The sequence below is a fragment of the Mauremys reevesii genome, linkage group 8 (genome assembly GCF_016161935.1).
Source record: "Mauremys reevesii isolate NIE-2019 linkage group 8, ASM1616193v1, whole genome shotgun sequence".
NCBI classification, from domain to species: domain Eukaryota; kingdom Metazoa; phylum Chordata; order Testudines; family Geoemydidae; genus Mauremys; species Mauremys reevesii.
The window spans coordinates 48,880,636-48,907,202 of NC_052630.1; the positions used below are offsets into that span (position 1 = coordinate 48,880,636).

At 41.7% G+C, this 26,567-nt stretch overlaps 1 protein-coding gene across 2 annotated transcripts in view; it reads left to right on the forward strand.

Annotated features, from left to right (window-relative positions):
- Positions 1-26,567, forward strand: part of RABGAP1L (RAB GTPase activating protein 1 like) — a 542,116-nt gene that overhangs the window by 115,985 nt on the left and 399,564 nt on the right. For both annotated transcript variants that reach the window (XM_039484970.1, XM_039484969.1), the window contains exon 12: positions 22,431-22,524. In XM_039484970.1, the coding sequence (XP_039340904.1) occupies positions 22,431-22,524 (94 nt within the window). The remainder of the gene's footprint in view (positions 1-22,430; positions 22,525-26,567) is intronic.

Here is a 26,567-nt window from a genome sequence, read left to right on the forward strand (position 1 = left end):
AAGACCAAAGCCTTTACCTCGCTGGAGGATGTCTTCAGTCTGTCCTGCCCACAAGCTCCCTTGCTCTCATGCGTGGCTCATTTAGAAATATACTTACATCTGGGGAGACCACCCTGTGGGGAAGAATATTTTTCCCTACTATGTCCACAACTTGGAACATCCTTCCCCATGTATCATTGGCACTACTGGTAGAACATGAGCCTATCATTTTATCAAGTGACTGACACTCCAGATGAAGCTCCCTCTCCCACCTTCTCTCACAAGGGAAACGAGACCAAAGAAGGTATTGGAACTCTCTGCCTGCTTCCAAATGCAGCTACCCCAGGGACCACTGGTATCGGATGTCTTACACTCTTCCCCTTCTGGCTGATCCATACTGGTGTTACTGGGACCTGTGGGATCCATATAGTAGGCATTGTGGATCTCTGCAGGAATCATACCAACTGTCTTCTCCTAACCATTCCAGTTGGCTCCGTCAGAATTTAAGAGGAGGTCAAGTTGGATCCAGTTGTTCTGGTGGGTATATCAGTCTCATTGAAAGAGGAGGTTGCTCCATCATCTCCCTCTCTGATGACCAAAAGCAGTACAGGAATTGTTGCAGAATGTGGCAATGGAGCTCCAGATATCTCCTTGAAGAGGTTCAGGACACACAACAGGGCCTATTGGACATCCTCCAGGCCTCTGGCCCTTTGAAGGTGGTCCTTGCAGTTAACCAACCATTTTGGAACCCACCAGATTGGTGTACCCCTACCCTAGAGAGCTGAGAAATCATATTTTGTGCCAGATGAAGTGTCAGAAGTTTCTTCTGCTCATTAAGTTCCCAACTCCTTAGTGGTTCAAGTGGCTGCACAAAGGACCAGACTACTCTAAGGCCTGGTCTACACTAAGGGGCGGGGGTCGAACTAGGGTACGCAAGTTCAGCTACGCGAATAGCGTAGCTGAACTCGAAGTACCCTAGTTCGACTGACTTACCCGTCCAGACGCGGCGGGGTCGAACTCCATGGCTCCAAGGTCGACTCCGCGGTGGAGTTCCGGAGTCGACCGGAGCGCGCGGGGAGTTTGAACTATCGCGTCTTGATTAGACGCGATAGTTCGAGCTCTGAGAAGTCGAACTCACCGCGTCGACCTGCGCGGTGTGTATGGACCTGCCCTAAGACTACACCAGCTGACAAGGGTGCAAACATCTCAACCTTTTGGGTAGGAACGTCTCATCGGCTAGTCTCCAATTCAGAGCTGCTAACTATGAGGCATTGTTAGCGAAATATGATTTTCTGAATTATGCCAAATTTTCAGACTTTAAAAACAGACTTCCCCGGGAAGCTAGGGCCCAGTTCCAAGCCCTTACTAATGGAGGCAGTTTGGTGGCCAAGATGTCACTTCAAGTGACAGTAGATGCTGCTGTTACTGCCTCTAGAGCCATTGTCACAGCTGTAGTCATGAGACATGAGTCATGATTGTAATTATAGAATAGAATCATAGAAATGTAGGACTGGAAGAGACTTTAATTGGTCATCTAATCCAACCCTCTGTACTCAGGCCAGGACTACGGATTATCTAGACCATCCTTCACAGGTGTTTGTCTGACTTGTTCTTAAAAATCTCCGAAGATGGAGAGTCCACAACCTCCCTAGTTAATTTGTTCAGAAGTTTAACCATCCATATAGTTAGGAAGTTTTTTGTAATGGCTAACCTAAATCTCCCTTGCTGCAATTTAATCCCATTACTTTCTTGTCCTGTCCTCAGTGGATAAAGAGACCAATTTATCACACTTCTCTTTATAACAAGCTTTACATAATTAAAGACTATTATCATCAGGCCCCCTACTTAGTCTTCTCCAGCTAAACAAACCCAGTTTTTCAATGTTTCCTCACAGGTCATGTTTTCCAGACCTTTCATCATTTTTGTTGCTCCTCCTTGGTACACATCTTTCCAGAACTGGACACAATTCTCCAGTTGAGTCCTTATCAGTGCTGAGTAGAGTAGAAGAATTACTTCTTGTCTTGTATGCAACACTTCTGCCAACATATCCCAGAATATTTGCTTTTTTTAGAACAGTATTACACTGTGACTCAGTCATATTTAGTTTGTGACCCACTGTCACCCCTGGACCTTTTCTGCAGTACTCTTTCCTAGGCAGTCATTTCCCATTTTGTATTTGTGCAACTGATTATTCCGTCCTGAGTGTAGTACTTTGCGTTTCTCCTTTTTGAATTTCATGCTGTTTAACTCAGACTATTTCTTGGTCTGTCAAGATAATTTTGAATTCTAATCCTGTCCTTCAAAGCGCTTCCACCCCTTCCAGCTTGGTATTGTCAGCAAACTTTATATGTGTACTCTCTATGCCATTATCCAAATAATTTATGAAGATATTGAATTGAACTGGCCCAGGACAGATCCCGATGGGACCTCACTCGATATGGCCTTCCAGCTTGACTGTTACATATCACCTTATCTTCTAGGTTCTTACAAACTGACTATTTGCTCCATTATATTTTCAGGTACCAAAGTTAAGCTGACTGGTCTATAATTCCCTGTAAATCCTAGGGGTATCTCAGGGAAGACCAGAATAACATCGAGAACCTTCCTTTTGATGACTAGAACCTCTTTAGTGAGAAGACCAATGAGTCTTGTACACTTTAAAACAGCTGTTCTCAACTGGCCACGAGTTGTTTCAACTGGGCTGTGGAGTTCTGTGACTGTGAAACCATGAGCCCCGGCATCCCCCTGTGGGGCTGAAGTCCTGAGCCCAGGGGCAGAGTTGCTCCCCCCCCAAATTGCTGCTCTTTACCCACTGCGAGGCAGTCCCGGGGGCAACCCCACACCTTCCCTTCACCTCCTTCTCTCCCCCTGCCCCTCTCCCCAGGCCAGGTCGGAGGTGGGAAGCTGGAGCTCGGCATTGCAGGGTGGTTTCTGCTCTGGCTGGTGCCATGCAGCAGGCAGCCACAGAGCTCCCCCATGTCCTGCTGCTGCTGCCCAGGATTGTGACTGCTCCTCAGCTCCCAGACCTTTTTGACTGCTCTGGCAGCTGGTAAGAGCCTCCCTGCCCCTGGCTCCAGAGCCAGTAGAGCCCTCAGGGAGCAGCAACTACAAGGTGGGCCATCCTGGCACACAGCCCCAAGCAACCCTATAGGCCCAGACCACCTCCTCAGGCATTTTATCATCAATGCCCATATGAACTCCCACGTAAGAAGCTAAGAGCTCAAAGATCCAGATATATGGCTACTTCTATCTCCACAGCCACCACCCAACCCCACACACTCTGCCTTCAGCTGGGCAACAATAACTACAGACAAGTGGGTACTAGACATCATCCACCAAAGCTACATAATCAAGTTTAGTATCAGAGGGGTAGCCGTGTTAGTCTGGATCTGTAAAAAGTGACAAAGAGTCCTGTGGCACTTTATAGACTAACAGAAGTATTGGAGCATAAGCTTTCATGGGTGAATACCCACTTCATCAGACGCGTGAATACCCCCATGCGTCTGACAAAGTGGGTATTCACCCATGAAAGCTTATGCTCCAATACTTCTGTTAGTCTATAAGGTGCCACAGGACTCTGTCACTTTTTACATAATCAAGTTTGTTTTTCCTCTCCACCACAAACCCTCTTCCCAGCTCCTTTTCATATTCTTCTCCTTGATGGGGTGAGAACCCATTCCACCAGAGCGTAAGCAACTGCAATGGCATCTTTTCAAGATGTACTTTTACTAAAAATATGTATACCTGGAGCACCTTACACACCTTCACAGGACACGATGCCTTGATCTACTGTTCTGGCAAGAGACGGCTGAGGGGACAGCTGTATTACAGACAGGCCATAACATCTGCATCCTCACACCCACTTCCTGTTTGACTACTGCTTACTAATGTCCCATGTGTGGAATATACATAGGGATCGTCACTCAAAGTAATGGAAGTTACTTACCTGTAACTGTATGTTCTTTGAGATGTGTGGTCCCTATCTTTATTTCCCTCCCAACCCTCCATCCCCTCTGCTGCAGATGATAGCCAGATTTGTGATAAGAAAAAGAATTGAAGAGGTGTCTGTCCACACTGCCCTTAATACTTTCTGTTTGAAGTACAAGCAGAACAATTGCGATATGTGGACCAACAGACGACGCTGCTTACTAAAAATTTCTGGACTCAAGCAAATGGTGTGTGTGCATACAGATAGGGACCACACATCTTGAAGCACCTCCAGATACAGGTAAGTAACCTCTATTTCTTTGGGCCAGTTCCCTTCACTACTACTGCTTGGGGCAAGCCCCACTCCTCCAACAGAATGATGAGTAGAAACAGCTAGCAAAAATGAGAGGATTTTCCAGTCCCCTGTATGGAAATAGACCACATAGGATATCTTGGGATCCTAAGTGAGGTTCTTTTTAGGAACTTCAATTTTGTTTTAGGCTAAATTTGTAAAATCCTAATCTCTGCACATTCAGTTTTGTGTGGGCAAACATTTTGTACACTTTTGCACAGAGTGTGTGTAAATCATGAAACTTACATTGCAGACCTCATTCATGCACTCTGAGGACAAATGGATTATATGCATGGATGTGCTAACACTTATACATATTAAAAAATAAATCATTTTGGTATCTGCATTGACGCTTCTGAAAATCTGGTCTATCAACTCTGGTTCAACTCAGTTGGCTTTCTGGAATGTTTAAAAATGTGATTTTGATAATTTTATCTGCTAATCTAATCAAAGGCTAAAATATAGTCACTTCAATTTATGCTTTGTAAAATTGATATTTAACCTTTTAAATAATAAATTACAGTAAATTCATGTAGCTTGTGCAGAGCGCAGAAATGAGCCTGATCATGAGATTGAACCACTGTGATCACATTACACCTGCCCTGTGTTCTTTACCTTAGTTACCTATAAAATGGCATATTGATTTTTTTAAGGTATCCTTGTTGGTTTATCAAGTCTCCAAGGGGGGATGGAGTTACCTATGCCCTTGATAACCTCTGTGACCTTTTTTCTCGTCAGTGTCTGGGTTCTGATGCAAATCACGTTTTAGGTTTTCACCTTTGTATCTTAGGTTGATTGACTTGAACTCTTACTGTTGTGGTCCCTAAGGGTTATGAATTGCTCCCACTAGATATCCAAGTATCTCTCGTCTCATTTTTTTTTAAACTTCTCTTTTTTGCATTTTCATAGAGATGTCAAACTCAGATGGTACAGTACATTTTGAAGGAATTTACATTTTTAGGAACACTTATCTATTGTGCAGCATTTAATTGGCTTTGTCATCAATGTGGGTGTAAAACTAGTGAACTGTAAAGAGAATGATGCTGAATGAAGAGTGGGTGAAAATTATCTATTAAGATTTAAATGAAGTATATACCAACTTTTCATTTTCCATGATTAGCACCCTTTTGTGTTTGCTATTCATGAATATACATGAGTGGAGTCTTCTCTTTTTGTACAAATGTTTTTACAAACAGATTTTTGCTCCATAGCTGACATTTGTTCAATGAGTAAACAAAACTTGTTTTGAGTGAAAGTAGGGCAGGGCCCCTATAGGATTTTATCTGAAAGTGAGGACGAAGCTAGGGATCAAGGCAGAGAGGGCTGGAAAGGTCCAGTGGACCATGTTTGCTTCAGAGGCTGCAGGGAGAGGGACTGTTGCTATCTGCAAGTCAGGTGAGCCAATGTGCCCAGAATAATATTGCTCTAATCTACCATCACATCACCCCATAAAGAGGAGCAGCATCAGGGAGGAGATCTGGCAAAGATTCATCCAGAGGATCCCTCATCTCTGAAGTGAGATTGCTGGTTCTCCTTTTTTAGGGTCTGTAGATTGGAAAGGGGGAACAGGAGGGAAGGAGAGAACTGGCTGGTTGTGAAAACTATTTGCTGTGGATGTGGAAACAGTGTGACATGCACCATAATATTATATAAATGAAGAGGCCGCAACCTTATTTAAAATATTACCTAACTTGGGTAACCACCTCAAACTACCCAATAAGGTTGTTCCACTGCAGATCTCTTAAGTGGTATACCCTGATGTACTATAAACCTGTGTGGTTGTAAAGGTCACGCTCTCTCACCACCCTCAGCTCTGCTAAGGGACCCTGACTGGAAGCCTAAGTCTCCTGCCTCCAATGTGGAGAAGGAGAGAGAAGATGTGGAGTTGCAAGCAGCATGAGACACATCAGCACGCCCTCTCACCACGCTATGCTGTGACCAGGGTCAATGCCCAAGTAGGCCACTAGATTACAGCGCTCTCAGTAGGACCCTTTCTAACCTGCCAACTGCACTGGAATCTGCCAAAGGTGAAATAATTAAACTCCAAAACCAGACTGCTTGAATGCCAGGTGGAAGGTAAAAAAAAACAAAACAAAACCTTGCACAGTAGTTTGCCAATTTTGCCATATGAGAAAAATCCTTTCCAGATGCCAAAACTGGTGATTAGCCTAGCTGACATCATCACTGGAGACCCAGCAACTAGATTAAGAGAGGGGCAGGGCTGAAACAGGGAGCCCACAAGGGTTACCCTGTCCAGGCAGAAAACTGTATCAACCCTCCCTCATGCTCCACTTGGCCCAGCACCACCCACATCAGCCAGTGGCAGTGGCAGGTCAGGTCCAGATGCAGCATGTTATCCTCTCACTCCCCCACCCCATCCAGTATGAGGAAGAAGGGAGGTAGAGGAGAAAGAAGCAGCCCCCACATGATGAAGTCAACTGGAATTGCAAGAGCAAAGGTACATGGAACGCTGCCTCAGCTGCTGCCAGTTGAGATGCCAGAAGCTGTTGCCATTGTTCCCAGCCACATCAAAGCCACGCCCTGGATAGTGGGGTGAACAAATATTTACTTGAATATGTCTCCCCTCTTGATTTATGACCTCCTTCCATCATTGTACATCCATTTCCTCTACAGGCAATGTCTGTCCTTACCCTACTTATGCCATCCACCTCTAGCTTCCCATTCAATCTGAGCAAGAGAATTGTGTCTGGAGGAAGTGGGAGCATATGTTTACTGTGTTAACTTTTCATTCACACTCCCCATATTTTAAGTTTTTGCTTGAATAGTTGTAGCTTAATGTTTGCTAAAATTATTCCAATTTTTTTAAACAAATATGTTAGGATGGGGGAACTATTTTACTGTTAAAGTAATTCATGGGTGACATGAGGTGAGCATTTCTAATTTTTGAGTGTTTGGAGTACTAAAACATTTCACTGTACAGTGAATTGTTTGAGCATTAAAGCTCATAGTTGGGCCATTTGTTATATTTCTCCAGTTGGTTTACTGACAACTTTCAGAATTCTGCAAGATCACACAAACATAATGTGTTGGTATTAATAGAATAGAAAAATTGTTTTAAACAAGCTTAAAAATTAAATTGCAGAACTCTAGCAGTAGTAACACCCTCTTTAGATGTACCAGGTCTTTAATCCCCCAGGTTTTATGAGCAGACTTTACTTTAGCAGTAGTGTTAGTGTAGCCTAGCCTGTTAAGCTAGGCCAGTATACTGCCCTTTTCCACAACAGATAGATGTTCAAGAGAGGAGTAGGGCTAATATCGGTATTACCATATCGGATTGGGGTTAGTGTGGCCGCAGATCGACGGTATTGGCCTCCGGGCGGTATCCCACAGTGCACCACTGACCGCTCTGGACAGCAATCTGAACTCGGATGCAGTGGCCAGGTAGACAGGAAAAGCCCCGCGAACTTTTGAATATTTCCTGTTTGCCCAGCGTGGAGCTCTGATCAGCACGGGTGGTGATGCAGTTAAAAATCAAAATCAAAGAAAGAGCATGGATGATGCGGACGTGATCGCTGTAAGGGCAGGCAAATCTGTTCTATCAGCGCTCCGTTACAGAAGACGAAATTCAAAATCATTTTTTAAATATCTCCAGACAGATGCCATAGCAGGGACTCAGCGCACTGCTGCGTGACAAGCGTAACGGAAAGCCAAAGAATCAAATGGACGCTCATGGACTGGAGGACTCAAGCTATCCCACAGTTCCTGCAGTCTCTGAAAAGCATTTGCATTCTTGGCTGAGCTCCAAATGCTTCTAGGGTCAAACACAGTGTCCGCGGTGGGTCAGGGCATAGCTCGGCAATTTACGCACCCTCCCCCACCCCCAGAAGTGAAAGGGAAAACAATCCTCTCTTGACTCTTTTACATGTCACCCTATCTTTACTGAATGCTGCAGATAGACGCGATGGTGCAGCACTCAACACCAACATCCTTGCTCCCCCCACGCTATGGCTGGCTGATGGTACAATACGACTGGTATCCGTCCTCGTCATCAGCCTATTGGCACATGGGGCAGTGCAAAAGGACTGGTAACCATGCTGACTAGCATCTGTTAGGTCGATCAAGGGCGCCTGGTCCTAATTTTTCCTGGTAGATGGTACAATATGGCTGATTACCATTGTCATCATAGCAACAGGGGGCTGAGCTCCATCAGCCCCCACCCTTCATGTGTAAAGAAAAGATTCAAGTGCCCCTGAACTAGCAGAGGGATGCTGGGCTCCTCTCCTACACACTCCTTACTGTCCTGTCTGGACTATCATAGCAGCTGGAGGCTGCCTTCCACTCATATCTCACTAACAAGTCACTGTGTCTTATTCCTGCATTCTTTATTACTTCATCACACAAGTGGGGGGACAATGCTACGGTAGCCCAGGAAGGCTGAGGGAAGAACGGAATCAACAGGTGGGGTTGTTGCAGGAGCACCCCCTGTGAATAGAATACAGCTCATAATTTCTGCAGGATCTGACACACAGCAGCTGTGCTCTCTGGTTCTCTGATACAGTGGTTCTCTAGTACACTTGCCCATATTCTAGGCAGGACTGATTCTATTTTTAGATACCAAAAAGGAGGGATTGACTCAGGGAGTCATTCCCAATTTTGGCTTTTGCGCCCCTGGCTAAGAGCAGCCAGGGGCACTTATGACAGCAGCAAATGGAACAGTGCAAAAGGACTGGTAGCCACGATCATCTTATTACCAATTTATGGTATGGTAGATGGTACAATATGGCTGATAACCATCTCTGCTATCATGCAAAAGCAAAAGCATGCTGCTGTGTAGCGCTGCTGAATCGCCTCTGTGAGCGGCATCTAGTACACATATGGTGACAGTCACAAAAGGCGAAACAGGCTCCATGATTGCCATGCTATGGCATCTTCCAGGGCAATCCAGGGAAAAAAGGCATGAAATGCTTGTCTGCCGTTGCTTTCCCAGCGGAAGGAGTGACTGACGACATTTACCCAGAACCACCCGCGACAATGATTTTTGCCGCATCAGGCACTGGGATCTCAACCCGGAAATTCAAAGGGGCGGGAGAGGCTGCGGGAACTATGGGATAGCTACGGAGTAGCTACCCACAGTGCAATGCTCCAGAAATCGACGCTAGCCTCGGACCGTGGACGCACACCACCGATTTAATGTGTTTAGTGTGGCCGCGCACACTCGATTTTATACAATCTGTTTTGTTAAACCGGTTTATGTAAATTCGGAATAATCCCGTAGTGTAGACGTACCCAGACAGTCATTTGCAGAGTTTCACCAAAGAGCACATTGAGTCCTTGAATGTTGTCCTCATTCACATCCATCTCCATTTTCTGTTCTTCCCTGCTGCTACTAGATAAGTGCTCTATTTGTTTTTTAGCATGGAAGAGGATGTTTGTTGTGAAGAGAATTACTTTAATCAAATTACCTGTGTATTACCTACCTTTCTAAAAAGTCACTCAAAATAAGTTCGGGGACAACAGGGGACGAAACTGTACCAGTGAAACAGTCCAGTTGCAGATCTCTTTCACTATGAGAATACAACTAAAGGTCTGTATTGGGCAGTACAACAGTGGGACCTTGCATATATCCTATCTGTGTTGGGGAATGAAGGGGAGAGACAGGATGAGTGTGATATAAATATTAATAAAGTCTGTGGCCATCTGTGCAGCCCTGGCTTCAGCTGAATCTACTGGGCACTTGGGGAAAATGTTGACAAGTCTGAAGTTCTCCAAGTTGCTTCACAGGGATCTTTTCACCTCTGAAATGCTGAATTGCCTCCATCATGCTGCTCCTGTTATTACTGTTGCACTCCTCTGAGCAGCATGATGCTCCCTGATGTTTGGATCAGGCCCTTGCTGAATGCATGTTGCCAGTCTGTTAGTCTTTGCTACCAGTTCTTTGCCTGTTGCCCCCTCAGGAAGGAAAGGGAGAAACGCACATAAAATACATCTGATATTTTAAAAAGTGGGGTCAACGTACATAGCCGCAATGTAATGGTCCTTTGCTCATACTACTTTGAGGGGGCAATTGTCTGTCAGAGTGTCCTAACCCAAGAGCTTTCTCCCAGAGTTTTTATGCAAAACCTTGATGACGACTTTAACATTGTAGAGGCAGATTAACTTCCCATAAAAATGGTTTGTGTGACAGTCAGGTATGCCAGTCTGCTCATATAAATGATATGAGCACATGAGGTCGCCATTAAGACTTTGTGCAACAGCATGAATTTGAAGCTGGGCTATGTATTGCTTTTTGGTATCTGTTGGAGAGAGAAGTGAAAGCCTGATGGGAGTGTGTTATTGACTGTGTTGTAGGCAATGTGAAAGTAGCAAGCAATGCAGGAGACTTCTCCCTTAATTTATGTCCATGTTTTTAAGGTGTTGAGAGGGTGGGATGCATCATGATACAACCGTAACTGTTTCAAAATGTATATTTTGGTTTTTTTTTAATATAAACTAAGCCAGAATATGACCCAACCTTTCATGGATGGAGAGGGGACCACACCTGCCCTTCCCAGTTAGTTCATATTGATGTGATGAGATAATTCTGTATCTGCCCTCAGCCTCTATTAAGATAATCTGATTCAGTTCTCCCCCAGCCACTGTTTTAATTGCTCTTCCAAAGAGGAAAAAGAAGCAATACCATATGACTAATTACATAGTGGTAATAAAAATAGCAGACACTTAGCAAATAATTTGCAAATAATCAGCAGGTTGGAATTTGTTAGCATGAAATGGTACTTGAAGAATTTTGAATAGCAAACAAATTCTGTAAAAAATTGAAGTCTGGTCAAACAGTTCATGAACAGAAATAAGGGTGATAGTGAATGGAAACATTTATTTGCTACAGCTGTTCACAGGGCTAGCAACACATTGTCATGTAGCTTTTTAAAGTCTCCCCCCACCCCCCATGTTTAGATGATCTTTCAAATAGCTATTGGGAAATATTTTTTGCCATACCAGTTCAATATGTAACTTACACATATCCAGCCTTTTTTTCCTCAATGGGCGGGAGCCAACATGGCTAGCTTTGTTCACATTCATGTCCAAATTTGTAGCTGCATCTACAAAGCCATTGCTATTTCCTATGAACTGATTTTATCTCCCTATGAACTATTTTACCTTAATGTAAATATAACATGCTTCTGATTTACTGTTACATTGATTATGGCAGTCCAGAGAAATAAGTTTGTCATTTGTAAAACTGGCTGATTTTTTTTTTAACAAAAAATGTTATTTCAATAAAATAGAATTTTTGGTGAGAGGTTATTTTTAATCTTTTTTGCATTTATATTGAAACAAAAAATCATCGTAATTGAGAACCTCTTTTTTTACACAAACTAATTTTTTTAAATTTTTCTCAAGTTTTCACTGGAAATGACATAACGTTTCCTGACTAGCTCTGATAATTTATTCCCTTTTCTCCATCATTACTTCCAAAACACTCTCTGGTCCATGCTCTGGTGCTTCTTATCTCAGCTTACCTACTGTAACCTGCTTCTCTTCTGTCTTCCTCACTGTCTCTCTGTTTTATTTAATATGTTCAAAATGCTGCTGTCAGGAGCATCTTCCTATTGTTACTCTGACCATACCATGTTACCTTCAGTGTTTCTATTGACTTCTCCTATTTTCCTACATTTAAACTTCTCACTTTCAAAACACTCCAGTGACATTACCACCTACATCTGACCTAATTTCCTTCTCCTGTACATCCCTTCCCACTCCCTGTGCTCTGCTCAAGCTTCTCTCCTGACTACTTTTTTGTCACCCTCACCCACTCCAAAGTTTCTTTTGTTTGTAACAGGTTTTCAGTTAAAACTCATCATGAACCTTTTCTCCTCCTTCAGATCGCTACCAAAAATCCACCTGCTTAGCTAAGCAAATCTACTTTAATATTATTGCACTACTACCCATTGTTTGTAGTATGTACTACAATTATTTATGCGTTCAAACTGTAAGTTCTTTGGGGGCAAGGATGTGTTTATTTGCATGTGCTATAGATGGCACTTAGAATAATTATTTCTAAATTACTATATAAGTTAATAATATCATACTCACTGAATCAGATCTACTGTGCTTGGCTGTTTAAAGACAGCTGCAGTTATTGAAAAGGTAGTGCTAAGTACTCTATATATGTAATTGGGTTTAAATACTAGTGGGAGAGTAATAAGTCTATTAAATGAACATTTGTTAAATAGAATTCAACAAAAGGCCCACACAAAATGGAGCTGTTAGTTTTTTCATTATAAATACAGCCAGATAAAAAATTTGAAATACATCCATTTGTTAGGATAACAATTCTGAACCAAAATATGTTTCATCATAGAATCATGGAACTGAAAGGGACCTTGAGAGGTCATCTAATCCAGTCCCCTGCACTCAAAGAAGGACTAAGCATTATCTGCATCATCCCTGACAGGTGTTTGTCCAACCTGCTTTTAAAAATCTCCAACGATGGAGATTCCGCAACCTCCCTAGGCAATTTAGTCCAGTGCTTAACCACTCTGACAGGAAATTCATCCTAATGTCCAACCTAAACTGCCCTTGCTGCAATTTAAGTTCATTGCTTCTTTTCCTATCCGCAGAGGTTAACAACAACAATTTTTCTCCCTCTTCCTTGTAACAACCTTTTATGTATTTGAAAACTGTTATCATGTCTCATCTCAGTCTTCTCTTTTCCAGACTAAACAAACCCAGTTTTTTCAATCTTCCCTCATAGGTCATGTTTTCTAGACCTTTAATCATTTTTGTTGCTCATCTCTGGACTTTCTCCAATTTGTCCACATCTTTCCTGAAATGTGGCACCCAGAACTGGACTCGATGCTCCAGTTGAGGCCTAATCAGAGTGGAGTAGAGCGGGAGAATTACTTCTCGTGTCTTGCTTACAATACATCCCAGAATCATGTTTGCCTTTTTTTTTCCCCCAACAGTGTTACACTGACTCATATTTAGCTTGTGATCCACTATGACCCCCAGATCCCTTTCAGTAGTATTCCTTCCTAGGCAGTCATTTCCCATTTTGTATATATGCAACTGATTGTTCCTTCCTAAGTGGAGTACTTTGCATTTGTTCTTACTGAATTTAATCCTGTTTACTTCAGACCATTTCTCCAGTTTGTCCAGATCATTTTGAATTTTAATCCTATCCTCCAAAGCACTTGAAACCCCTCCTAACTTCGTATGGTCTGCAAACTTTATAAGTGTACTCTCTATGCCATTATCTAAATCATTGATGAAAATATTGAACAAAACCAGACCCAGAACCGATCCCTGTGGGACCCCTGCGATGCCCTTCCAGCATGACTGTGAACCACTGATAACTACTTTCTGGGAACGATTTTCCAACCAGTTATGCACCCACCTTATAGTAGCTCCATCTAGGTTGTATTTCCCTAATTTGTTTATGAGAAGGTCATGTGGGACAGTATCAAAAGTCTCACTAAAGTCAAGATATACCACATCTACCACTTAGCTCCTATCCACAAGGCTTGTTACCCCGTCAAAGAAAGCTATCAGATTGGTTTGACATGATTTGTTCTTGACAAATCCATGCTGACTGTTATTTATCACCTCATTATCTTCTAGGTGTTTGCAAATTGATTTTTTAATTATTTGCCCCATTATTTTTCTGGGTACAGAAGTTAAGCTGACTGGTCTGTAATTCCCCGCTTTGTCCTTATTTCCCTTTTTATAGATAGGCACTATATTTGCCCTTTTCCAGTCTTCTGGAATGTCTCCCATCTTCCATGACTTTTCACAGATAATTACCAATGGCTCAGATATCTCCTCATTCAGCTCCTTGAGTATCCTAGGATGCATTTTATCAGGCCCTGGTGATTTGAAGACATCTAACTCGTCTAAGTAATTTTTGACTTGTTCTTTCCCTATTTTAGACTCTGATCCTACCTCATTTTCACAGGCATTCACTATGTTAGACATCCAATCACCACCAATCTTCTTGATAAAAACCGAAACAAACAAGTCATTAAGCACCTCTGCCATTTCCACATTTTCTGTTGTCTTCCCCCACCTCATTAAGTAATGGGCCTACTCAGTCCTTGGTCTTCCTCTTGCTTCTAATGTATTTGTAGAATGCTTTCTTGTTACCCTTTATGTCCCTAGCTAGTTTGATCTCATTTTGTGCCTTTGCTTTTCTAATATTGTCCCTGCATAGTTGTATTTGTTTGTATTCATCCTTTGTAATTTGACCGAGTGTCCACTTTTTGTAGGACTCTTTTTATTTTATTTATTTATTTATTTATTTATTTGTGTTTTAGATCATTGAAGATCTCTTGGTTAAGCCAAGGTAGTCTCTTGCCATACTTCCTATTATTCCTACGCAGTGAGATAGTTTGCTCTTGTGCCATTAATAGTGTCTCTCTGAAAAGCTGCCAATTGTCTTCAATTGTTTTCCCCCTTACACTTGCTTCCCATGGGATTTTATCTACCAACTCCCTGAGTTTGCTAAAGTCTGCCTTTTTGAAATCCATTGTCTATATTGTGCTGTTCTCCTTCCTTAAAATCATGAACTCTTCCATTTCATGATCACTTTCATCCAAGTTGCCTTCCATGTTCAAATTCTCAACCAATTCCTCCCTATTTGTCAAAATCAAATCTAGAACAGCCTCCCCCCTAGTAGCTTTCTCCACCTTCTGAAATAAAATATTGTGTCCAGTACATTCCAAGAACTTGTTGGATAATCTGTGCCCTGCTGTGTTATTTTCCCAACAGATGTCTGGGTAGCTGAGGTCCCCCATCACCACCAAGTCCTGTGCTTTGGATGATTTTGTTAGTTGTTTAAAAAAAGCCTCATACACCTCTTTCTGGTTTGGTGGTCTGTAGTAGACAGGGCCAGCTCTAGGGTTTTTGCTGCCCCAAGCGTCGGTGGGGGATCGCGCGCGGCAGCACGGCTGCAGCAGCTTTTACTCATTCATTCTTTCTTGGCAGCGGCAGGTCCTCCCCTCCCCTGAGAAGGAGGGAGGGGGGGGCTGCTGAAGAGCCGGACGTCCTTATTACGTGCCACCCCTTTCCGTTGGCCTCCCCAAGCACCTGCTTGCAGCGCTGGTGCCTGGAGCTGGCCCTGGTAGTAGACATCACCCTTGTTTTTACTTTTTTCTTCCTTCCAGAGACTTTCAACAAGTCTGTCTCTTATTTCTATCTCTCCCTCAGTCAAGTGTATACATTTTTTTTATTATATATAACTCCCTCCTCCCCTCCCCCCCTCCCTCCCCCCCTTCCTCCCTTATTACTATTCTATACCAATATTCCAGTCATCATATTATCCCCCCCCAGTCCCCCATGCCCAAACACATGTTTTAGTTTTTTGTTTTATTTTTTCTTTCTTCTTTCTTTCTTATTCCCCATACATACTTCAGTATACATACATCTATGAGATTTGATTTGATTGCCCCCCTGCCCCTCAGTCTCTGTCTCTCTCTCTTATATTTGCTATATAACAGCCATGCCCCCTTCAGATCCTCCTCCTCCCAGGTCTCCATGTTTTTGCTTACCTGTGGGCTTTGGTCACCTGCGCCCAGCCCCTCCCCTCCCTTAGCCAGTTAGTGCCCAAATATGCTCTCTCCTTCCTTCCTAGGATAGGTGTGGACCCCATCTCTGTTTAGCAGTCCCCCCCCCCCTGAACCAGGTGGTCAATGAAAAGAAGCCCCTTCTGACGACACAGTCTCCTCGCAGCCAGGCATTCACCCAAGATGCATCTCTCTGCGCGCCCCCCCTACCCTGACTGGGGGGGAAGAAGAACACAGCAGCTGCTCCCAACTCTCTTAACTTTACTCCCAGAACCCTGTAGTCACTTCTGATCTGTTGAGGGTCATACCTTGCAGTATCATTAGTGCCCACGTAGATGAGTAGCATGGAGTGGTAGTCAGAGGGCCAGGTGATCCTCGACAATCCCTCCATAACGTCTCGGATACAGGCCCCTGGCAGTCAGCATACCTCCTGGGATGCCATGTTGGGGCAAAAGATGGATGCCTCCGTCCCCCTCAGAAGAGAGTCTCCAACCACCACTACCCTATGTTTCCTTCTGGGAGTGGTGGCTGTGATCCTTCCAGCCTCGGAGGTATATGGCTTCTCCTCTTCAACCTTTGGGGGTGATTCTTCATTACTCGTTGCCAGGGCAGCATAACGGTTCTCCATCACCATGGTGGGTGGGTTGGGAGTAGGGGTGGATCACTGCCTGCTGCCAGAGGTAGCAAGCAGCCAGTGTCCTCCCTGTACCAGAGTCATATCCTCCTCCTCCCCCGGTGGCATGACAGTAGTCCTCTCTAGCTGGATAGCGTCCTCAGCCTTGGAAGTCTCTATATGAATACTGTCAAGGAATTCTTCTTGTGCACGGATGCTCCTCAGCCTAGTGAACTCCTCCTGTAGCTCTCCCAACTGCTTCCTGAGAGATTCCACTAGCAGGCACCTCTCACATTGGATGGTCCCCACAGCTGGCTTTCTGAGAGTGGGAAATGCAAGCCACAGTCTCTGCAAATCCACATCAGGATCTGGGTAGAGGCATCCATGGTTAGGTTCTCTGTCTGGATACAGGCGCAGGTGGAGGAGACAGAAGCAGTGTTGGCACTGGCAGTGCGGCCCTTCCTAACCATAGCAATTTTATTACATCTCTCTCCCATAAACTCCCCTGTTTGCTAGCTCCTCATGGTCGCTTAGCCTCCGGCTTTTAAGGCCTTTCCACATAGGTAATAATATGTTTAAGTACATCAGAAGCAGGAAGCCTGCTAAACAGCCAGTGGGGCCCCTGGATGATCAAGATACAAAAGGAGCACTTAAAGACGATAAAGTCATTGCGAAGAAACTAAATAAATTCTTTGCTTCAGTCTTCATGGCTGAGGATGTTAGGGAGATTCCCAAACCTGAGCTGGCTTTTGTAGGTGACAAATCTGAGGAACTGTCACAGATTGAAGTGTCACTAGAGGAGGTTTTGGAATTAATTGATAAATGTAATAGTAACAAGTCACTGGGACCAGATGGCATTCACCCAAGAGTTTGGAAAGAACTCAAATGTGAAATTGCAGAACTATTAACTAAGGTTTGTAACCTGTCCTTTAAATCGGCTTCTGTAATGTATATATATATATATATAATAGGGGTGATCCCGGCAATTACAGAAGACTGGTAGTCTATAATGTCAGTACAAGGCAAATTAGTTGAAATAAAAAATAATAAAAAAATCAGATACATAGCAGAACACACACATTTTTTAAAAAAAAGCATGGTGGTTTCTGTAAAGAGAAATCATGTCTTACTAATCTATTAGAGTTCTTTGAAGGGGTCAGCAAACATGTGGACAAGGGGGATGCAATGGACATAGTGTACTTAGATTTCCAGAAAGCCTTTGACAAGGTCCCTCACCAAAGGCTCTTACGTAAATTAAGTTGTCATGGGATAAGAGGAAAGATCTTTTCATGGATTGAGAACTGGTTAAAAGACAGCGAACAAAGGATAGGAATAAATGGTAAATTTTCAGAATGGAGAGGGGTAACTAGTGGTGTTCCCCAAGGGTCAGTCCTAGGACCAATCCTATTCAATTTATTCATAAATGATCTGGAGAAAGGGGTAAACAGTGAGGTGGCAAAGTTTGCAGATGATACTAAACTGCTCAGGATAGTTAAGACCAAAGCAGACTGTGAAGAACTTCAAAAAGATCTCACAAAACTAAGCGATTGGGCAACAAAATGGCAAATGAAATTTAATGTGGATAAATGTAAAGTAAAATGCACATTGGAAAAAAGAACCCCAACTATACATACAATATGATGGGGGCTAATCTTGGAGTCATCATGGATAATTCTTTGAAGAAGTCCACGCAGTGTGCAGCGTCAGTCAAAGAAGGAAACAGGATGTTAGGAATCATTCAAAAAGGGATAGAGAATAAGACAGAGAATATCTTATTGCCCTTATATAAATCCATGGTATGCCCACATCTTGAATACTGCATACAGATGTGGTGGTCTCATCTCAAAAAAGATATACTGCCATTAGAAAAGGTTCAGAGAAGGGCAATGAAAATGATTAGGGGTATGGAATGGCTTCTGTATGAGGAAAGATTAAACAGGCTAGGACTTTTCAGCTTGGAAAAGAGGAGACTAAGGAGGATAGAGGTATATAAAATCATGAGTGGTGTAGGGAAAGAGAATAAGGAAAAGTTATTTACTTGGTCTCATAATATAAGAACTAGGGGCCACCAAATGAAATTAATGGGCAGCAGGTTTAAAACAAATAAAAGGAAGTAGTTCTTCACACAGCACACAGTCAACCTGTGGAACTCCTTGCCTGAGGAGGTTGTGAAGGCTAGGACTATAACAGGGTTTAAAATAGAACTAGATAAATTCATGGAGGTTAAATCCATTAATGGCTATTAGCCATGATGTGTAAGGAATGGTGTCCCTAGCCTCTGTTTGTCAGAGGGTGGAGATGGATGGCAGAAGAGAGATCACTTGATCATTACCTGTTAGGTTCGCTCTGTCTGGGGCACCTGGCATTGGCCACTGTCGGTAGACAGGATACTGGGCTGGATGGACCTTTGGTATGACCCAGCATGGCTGTTCTTATATTCTTATTAGCGATGGAAGGAGCTGAGGTGGCAACCGCTGCAGTGCCTGCTTTTACAGCCCTGCCATCAGAACATGCTCAAATGTTGAGAGGACCAGCGAGGGGCTGTGTGAGTGCTCATATTGACACTGCTACTAGAAGGCTGCACTGTTCAATGGCACTGGTCGGCACGTGTCCCAAGAGTGTGAATATGCAGAGTCCATCTCCAAGAACCTCAGTTATAGGCTAAGTAACCTTCAACCTTTCTAGTGTTGCTGACCAGGCTGGAATATGTCTTGTAGAGCTTAGTCATATGTTTCTCAAACTCCAAAAATATTTCTTGTGCATTTATTTTCAGCAGTGGTTTAGTAGAACCTTTTTACTTGTGAACATACGTTACCAACCAGGTTCTCAAGTTTATCTATCTATCTATCTATCTATCTATCTATCTATCTATCTATCTATCTATCTATCTATCTATCTATCTATCATCAGCTTTCACCTTGGAACATTTTTCTGATTAATTTTGCTTTGTTCTGCTTTGGATTTTGACGTTTCTATTTGTTATGAGCTTCAGGTTTGGACCAGGTAGATTAGTGGGACATGTCATATTTTATTCTGATTGGCTGAATTACCCCATGTGACCAGTAATGGATCTGCTCAGCAGAATCCATTTTTACTTAGTGTCTCAGGGAAAGAAGAGGGAAGTATTGTATCTAAGCTATCTGATCTAGCTGGGAAAATCAGGAGAGGGGAGAATTTTTAAAATTTAATTTATGCTATTAAATTTCTTTAAAAAATTACTGTTTTTAAATTTAAATTTTAATAACTGCTCAGGTTCTGAGGAAAAGGAGAATGGGTCCACAATATTTCCCGTTATTTGCTTTAGAATTTAATAATATGCTTTGCAGATCTGGGCTTCAAAATACATTTCCATGGGCCGTAATGAATTCTTCAGGTTATTGGGAGCTGTCTCATTTTACTATCGTATATTTTAATACACTTAATTATCATCATATCTTTGCTTAATAAGGGAAAATTGCTTTTTCTGAGCTCAGTGTTTCTACTTTTGTTTCCAGTGAACCTGCTCAAAAGGATATGAACCCATCAAACCAAATTTTGCCTGTAGGATTGCATGGAGATTAAAAAAAATGGGGCAACTGGATTCATTCAAACCTACATCTACTTTATTTCAGGACCTATGAAACCATGCAAACTGGTTCTGACACACAGAATTTCATGAACCATGTTTTGGTTTGAAATGGGAGGAGATTGTGGAACTCTAATATTTTTCCAAACCAGCATTTCTGTTCACATTGCTTTGAGTGTTTTTGAGGTACAAGACAGGAGCTATCTTGTCTTCATGTTTGGTTGTCAAATTCAAGGACTGATATGTTTTTATTAATGACTTGTACTTGGCAACTGCTGAGATGATTAATTGGAGTCAGAGTGACAGTGATGAAGATTTAGTTAGGAGAGAAATCATGCCAGTATGTTGGACAGATCCTCCTCTACATGAACTACTGATGCCAACAATAAATCAACTTGTTTCTAATATGAAATGTTGAAAATTCTTGGAAAATTACAGATGTTGGCAGAGACTCATGAGTGTGGCTGAACTCTGTCACACTCTTGTGGAGCAAAAGTTGCTTTAAGCCACCTTTTGAGCTCTCTGGATTCTTGAGATAGTTTGCTCCCAGGCAAAATTTAAAGCATACTCAGGCCTGCTCTGAACTATACTTAGCTGCTTTGGGCCTCCAAGGATAATGGAACATGGCAGCGACTCTTTTGTGCTTCCAGAGTGGTACAAAAGAGCTGTGATTGGGCCTGGTCACAGTACCAGTTATCTTCTAAACCATACTAGTTTTGAATATTTAACAGTATTTGCTTTTAAGATTTTGTTTTAAAGACCTAAAATTACTAGTAAACATATAATCAGAAATCTGTGGTTTCAGTGGTTGAGACCAGGAAAAAGTTTGTATAGATGGTGACAGGTCCTCCTTTGTATCTGTGTTTATTTTTGGTGATGATGGGTCCTCTGATATATATGAACTACAAAGATTTCATAACTTCTTTTGTCTGTCTAGTTTGGCCCCACCCTGGCCATAAATTCGTCAATACCACTCTGCATATTAGATGGAGTCAGGTGAGAGCAATGTGAAATGTTTCAGTGCGAGACAGAAGGAATTTTGTGATAGGTATCTTGCCCCAAAAGCTTTTGGGCCAGTCCTTCCTCAGCTTGAGCAGAATCTTCACCAAGTTCATGTGACTCAAAAAAACCTCCAAGATTATTTCATAGACTCCCCAGATTATCCTGATTGAATGGAGGATTAGGTCAACCCAACTAAATGAGTTATTGTCTTTCCATATAATGGTTGTGGTCACATTGTTTCCCAGTACACAAAACACATGTAACCCCACTAAGTCTTGCACCTGAGAGGGAACACTTTGTGACATCTAGCCCATTCCCTTTTCAGTTGTGTCAGCCAATACCCTATGAGATGAATCTAGTCTTTAATCATGAACCTTTCTAGAAAGAGTGATAATTAAACTTCCCTCTGTGAAACAGCCCACGCTTGAGGTTTGGATGTGGGGGGGGCGGGGAAGCTTCAGAAACAACCTCTGGGTAGTAGAGATATATGACAGCTAGCAAAGCATATGACCATTTAGAGTCCCATTTTCAGAAGTGATTTAGGAACCTGAACTCAGTGAGATTTGGGGCTTGTCTCCACAGGGAAATAGCAATTCTGGAATAACTGTTTTGCAGTAGCTATTTTGGAATAGCTCCCTGCATAGATGATCTATTCCAGAAGATAAGTGATGTAATTCCAGAATAGTGTCCATATGGGGGAGTTATTCTGTTATAGCTAAATTATACCAAAATAGTTGTGCTGGTCAGTTTCCCCCATGATGTTTGAAAATGGGACTTAGACTCCTAACTCACTTAAGCTGTTTAGAAAATTTTACCTTCAACATAATTTCTGATTCACAGGCTCATCCAACCCATTTTACTTCTGTATCTAACTCTCCATTAAAGCCACTTATCCACTTCTGAGATTATTGTCTCGTCACTTCTAACTTCCCACATGATTTCGGCTTCCAAGTCACAATATCACTTTTGCTGCTCTTCTGTGGATCTCTTTCAGTAAGATACAATTTCATCACTGTGGAGTGTGATCAGAGTTTCTGAGGCAAGAACTGTGCATGGTATCCTAGGTATGATGCAATGTAAAGGACTAATATAATCTGCTCTACTTGATGGGAAATTTCTCTGTATATAAAACCTGGAAATGGAATTGGCTTGTATTCGGCAGTAGGTATAGCACTGAGTACTCTTATTTAATGTATCACTGATTGCCACCGAGTATCTTCACATACTTTCTAGATAATAGTTCCCTAATCTGTCTGTTGTGTATTCTTTCCTAAATGTGTTAATTTTAAACTTCTGCATCTTAAATTTCATCCCACACTTGTCTGCACAAATCCTCAAGCTTTCCATATTCATTTGTGTTTTCTATCTTTTTTTGGTGTAGTCTCATATAACTGTTTTTTTGTCAGAAAAAATTGTTGTTCTATAATCTGTTAGCTCTTTGGTAAATCTGTGCATGTTTTTGTTTCTTTGCAGAGAGTGATAACGAACTCTCAAGTGGTACTGGTGATGTGTCTAAGGATTGTCCTGAGAAGGTCTTGTATTCCTGGGGAGAATTACTGGGGAGATGGTAAATATTATTTTTTCTCATTTAGATTTTTAAATACTGAACCTTTTCACCCTTCAGAAGAGCAGATAACGGCTCATAAAACAGTATAAGGCCTAAAATTCCTTCACCTTAAATTTTACTTTTCTTTCTCCATTTAAAAAAAACTCCAAACATTTTAGTTATGATTAAAAAGTAGAGATGCTCCATATGAAAACATGTATTTAAACCCAGCGCATAAAGGATTAGCACTTGTATTTTTAATTGGTGGTTTATTTGACTAATAATTCTCCTCAATCTTGGTGTTAAAAATGGTTCATTTCATGCTCCCCCCATCCTGTTTAAATGCTTATCTTTATAGCCTGATTTATTCATTTGTACTAGATTTGTCCATTCCCAAATCTTTCCTTCTTATGATGTTACATGTTGTGAATTATGGTTTCATTGGTATTAATTCTGTTTGTTGATCCTATACATGATAGTATCCCAAGGGGACACTGATCTGTTTTCTCAGATGCCAAGCAGAGGTTTTTTGTTTGTTTTTGTTTTTAAATCATGTAACAGACTTCAAATTGCCTTGTTTAGACAAAATTAAATTTGATCAACTGTATTTGTTGGCAAAATTCTCAATTTCAAGTTAACATTCAAATGCATATTCACACAAGGCTAGAAAAATTAAAATTGAGGTCTTATATGTTTGAGTAACTTAGTCTTCCCAGGTGAACAAATGCATATTTACATCTTTCAAAAGAAGGCAATCCAGGATACATGAAAGGCATGTGAAAAGTTAGAATTTGGTGAAATAGCTTAGAAATTCTCAAATACCTAGAAAACAGGTTGCAACTTTTTTTCAAACGGATAAAAACATCTTCATTTCACCTTTTCACAATTCAAAAATGTCCAGAAGAGTTTTGCCCAGATTAAAATAAAATCCTGTTGAGATGAAGACCAAGCATAGAAAATTTTAGGCCATAATGTGGGGGTTGAAAATTATGAGCATCTGCAAATTGAAGGTTGTAATAGAAATGGTTATGCAAATAACTATAGTGGGTACTGCCTATGCTTGTGAAAATAAACATAAACATGGAATCAAGTAGCTACATGGATAGTGCCAGTATGGATGGAATGTTAATTTTGGGACTTCAGAGCTAAATGAAGAATAGATTAGAACAAAAAAGTGTGTGTGTGTATTATGGAACTAGCAAAATATGCATGCACCAAACCAGATTGTCCTCATTCGCTTATTATTTGTGACTCTATTCCTTATCTTGCCTCGATTGTTTGTTGCTTTCACCCATTGAATCAAGTCTACTATTAAAATGTAGGATCTTTAGGAGCGGTGGGTATTTTATTTTCCTGTAAAGTACCTAGCACTGTTTGGGTGCTAATATAGTGATAGGGTTACAATAATACGGCGGTGGTTGTTTCTGCTAAATTGTCCCACTGCAGAGTTATACCCAACTTTCATTTAAGAATTTAAAATTTTAGAAAAACATAATTGAAGGAATGGAGTGGAATGGATCTGCTGTGGGATTTAGCTTCCACACTCACTCAATCTTTAAATAAGATCAGATTGGAATGCAAAGCACTTTTCCATCCCCAGTTTTCATATGCAAATTCTCCTGAAAAACACGCAGGGTATGAGTGGTTAGCCTAGGAGGGGAAGGACCTCAGCCAGCTTGAAGAACAGCAGCTGCAGGCCCCTGCCTGCTAGTTTATCTGAGGACTTTCTCTGTGGGGACTTTCTGCTACTATTAACCCAGCAGAGCCCTCTGTGTAGGTGGTGGCAGCAGGAACCATCCTCTACAGCAGTGGTGCTCAACCTTTCCAGACTACTGTACCCCTTTCAGGAGTCTGATTTGTCAAGTTTCAAGTCTCAAGTTTCACCTCACTTAAAAACTACTTGCTCACAAAATCAGACGTAAAAATACAAAAGTGTCACAGCACCTTATTACTGAAAAACTACTGACTTTCTCATTTTACCATATAAGTATTAAATAAATCAATTGGAATATAAATATTGTACTTACATATCAGTATGATACTGTTTTTCATTTGTGAGCCTTGTCTGAAGCCAGAGCCTCGGGTGGCAGAGCTGAAGCCAAAACCCTGACGCCCAAGGCTGAAGCATCTAAATTAGCTTCGTGGGATCCCCTGTGGCTTGGGGCCCTGGGAAATTGCCCTGCTTGCCACCCTCTAACATCAGTGCCACACTTGTGACCCCTCTAAACCCATCCTGCAACCCCCCTGTGATTCACAACCCCCAGGTTGAGAAACTGATCTAGATGTGTTGAGTACCCACTGCAAGATCTCTGCATACCACCAGGGTATGTGTACTCCTGGTTGAGAACCACTGCTCTACAGGGCCTTCTGCTGGGGTGGTAGAAGAGACCCCTCCACATTGAGACCTTGGTGGGGCTGGGGCATTGCTGGTCTTGTGCTGACCCCACCCAGCATGTTCCGATGTAGAGAGATGGGTTTGGGCATACTGTATAAGTATAAATTGGGTATACTGTATAAGCTGTCCCAAAGAGGACAACGGGTAGGCTGTCCACTGCCCTAGGAGATGATTCTTGGATGGATGGTCTTTGCTATTACCACGTCAGATGGGGAGGTTGCTTGGAGATGTGCCTGGAACCCCATATTGCCTTAATCCAGGCTTGCATTAATGAGGGGTAGGAGGAAATGGATTAAACCTAAAACATGCCTGGCCAGATTCAGCTTTAGTGCAACTCCACTGTTATGTTATGTCAGAGATGAATTTGGCCTGTTCAGTATTTAAACTTTTGAGGAATAGTTTAGTCTTTCCAGGATTTTTTGAAAAGTATAGCATTAAACGGTTGATCAGAAATGTAACAGTTTGAAAATTAAAAATAGATCAAATAAAATAAGCTCCTCCAACGTGCCAAACACTACAGCATATGCTGAAAGAAGATACATGCCTTCGTAAGAAATTAACATTTCCGTTTTGAGTATTAGTGCACTGACTGTTTTGGAGATAAAAACTTGTTGCATGTTAATTGCTACCTGTCATTTAATGTTACTGTAAACTAGTGGACTGATATAACAGAAAAATTGTGGAGATGTAATCTGTAACAGAGATTTTTTCCTAAAAGATAATGTATATTCTGTAACTAGAAATCAAAACAAGATAAGCAGGAAAAAAAACACAAATGGAAGATAGGGGACTGTCTTGTCATTTATTTAATAAGTCACAATATGTAGGGCATCCTTAGAATGAGGTCTGTTTTTCTGAGCTGAACTTCTGTCATAACCAGCTGAATTCTCAAAAAGATGTGGATAATAGCTTCTGATGTATACATAGATAATGGCCATACTTAGTAGTCTTTAACCAGAAATATTTATAGCAACTGTAACTTTTTATTGTTCTTCTGTTATTTCCTCCCAGGCCATAATCATATGGTCTTGGCATCTCTGATAATATCCTGTATTTGTTCTTTGACCTATTAAATAACAACTGCTGAAGTGTAGCCAAGATAATAAATGCCTACTTTGTAAGAAATTAAAGATGTGAATCCACCAGCAGCCATGAGAGACCTAGTCCTTTCCAAATGCCAAACTGTGTATGTGATGAAGATGAGCAAAGCTTTGTGTGTGTGTGTGTGTGTGTGTGTGTGTGTGTGTGTTTAAATAAAAAACGCTGTTTCCACAACCAAACAGATGACAGAGGGTCATCTGGCAGTAGAGTAAGTAAAAAGCATGCATATTTATTTTCTACAGTAAAATGGACAGCAAGGAATATTAATAGTTTAAACTATTTCCCAGACAGACACTCAGATACCTGAAGAGTTGCTAATTGTAAAGGTACAGAGTTTTGCTTGACTGCATGGTTATTTTAGAACATAAACTGAACTATCTAATACTACCAAGAGAAGTGCTATCTGTGCAGTAAAGTTAATGTACTTGAGTATTTATGTAACAGATCCATTATGATCCTGTGCATGCAGTGCTCTAACATGCTTGGAAGTTGGAAATCTATGATGGTGGTAATACATGGAGTACAGTATTCAGCTCTCTTGGCTATCACTGTATATTATTATCTGTGT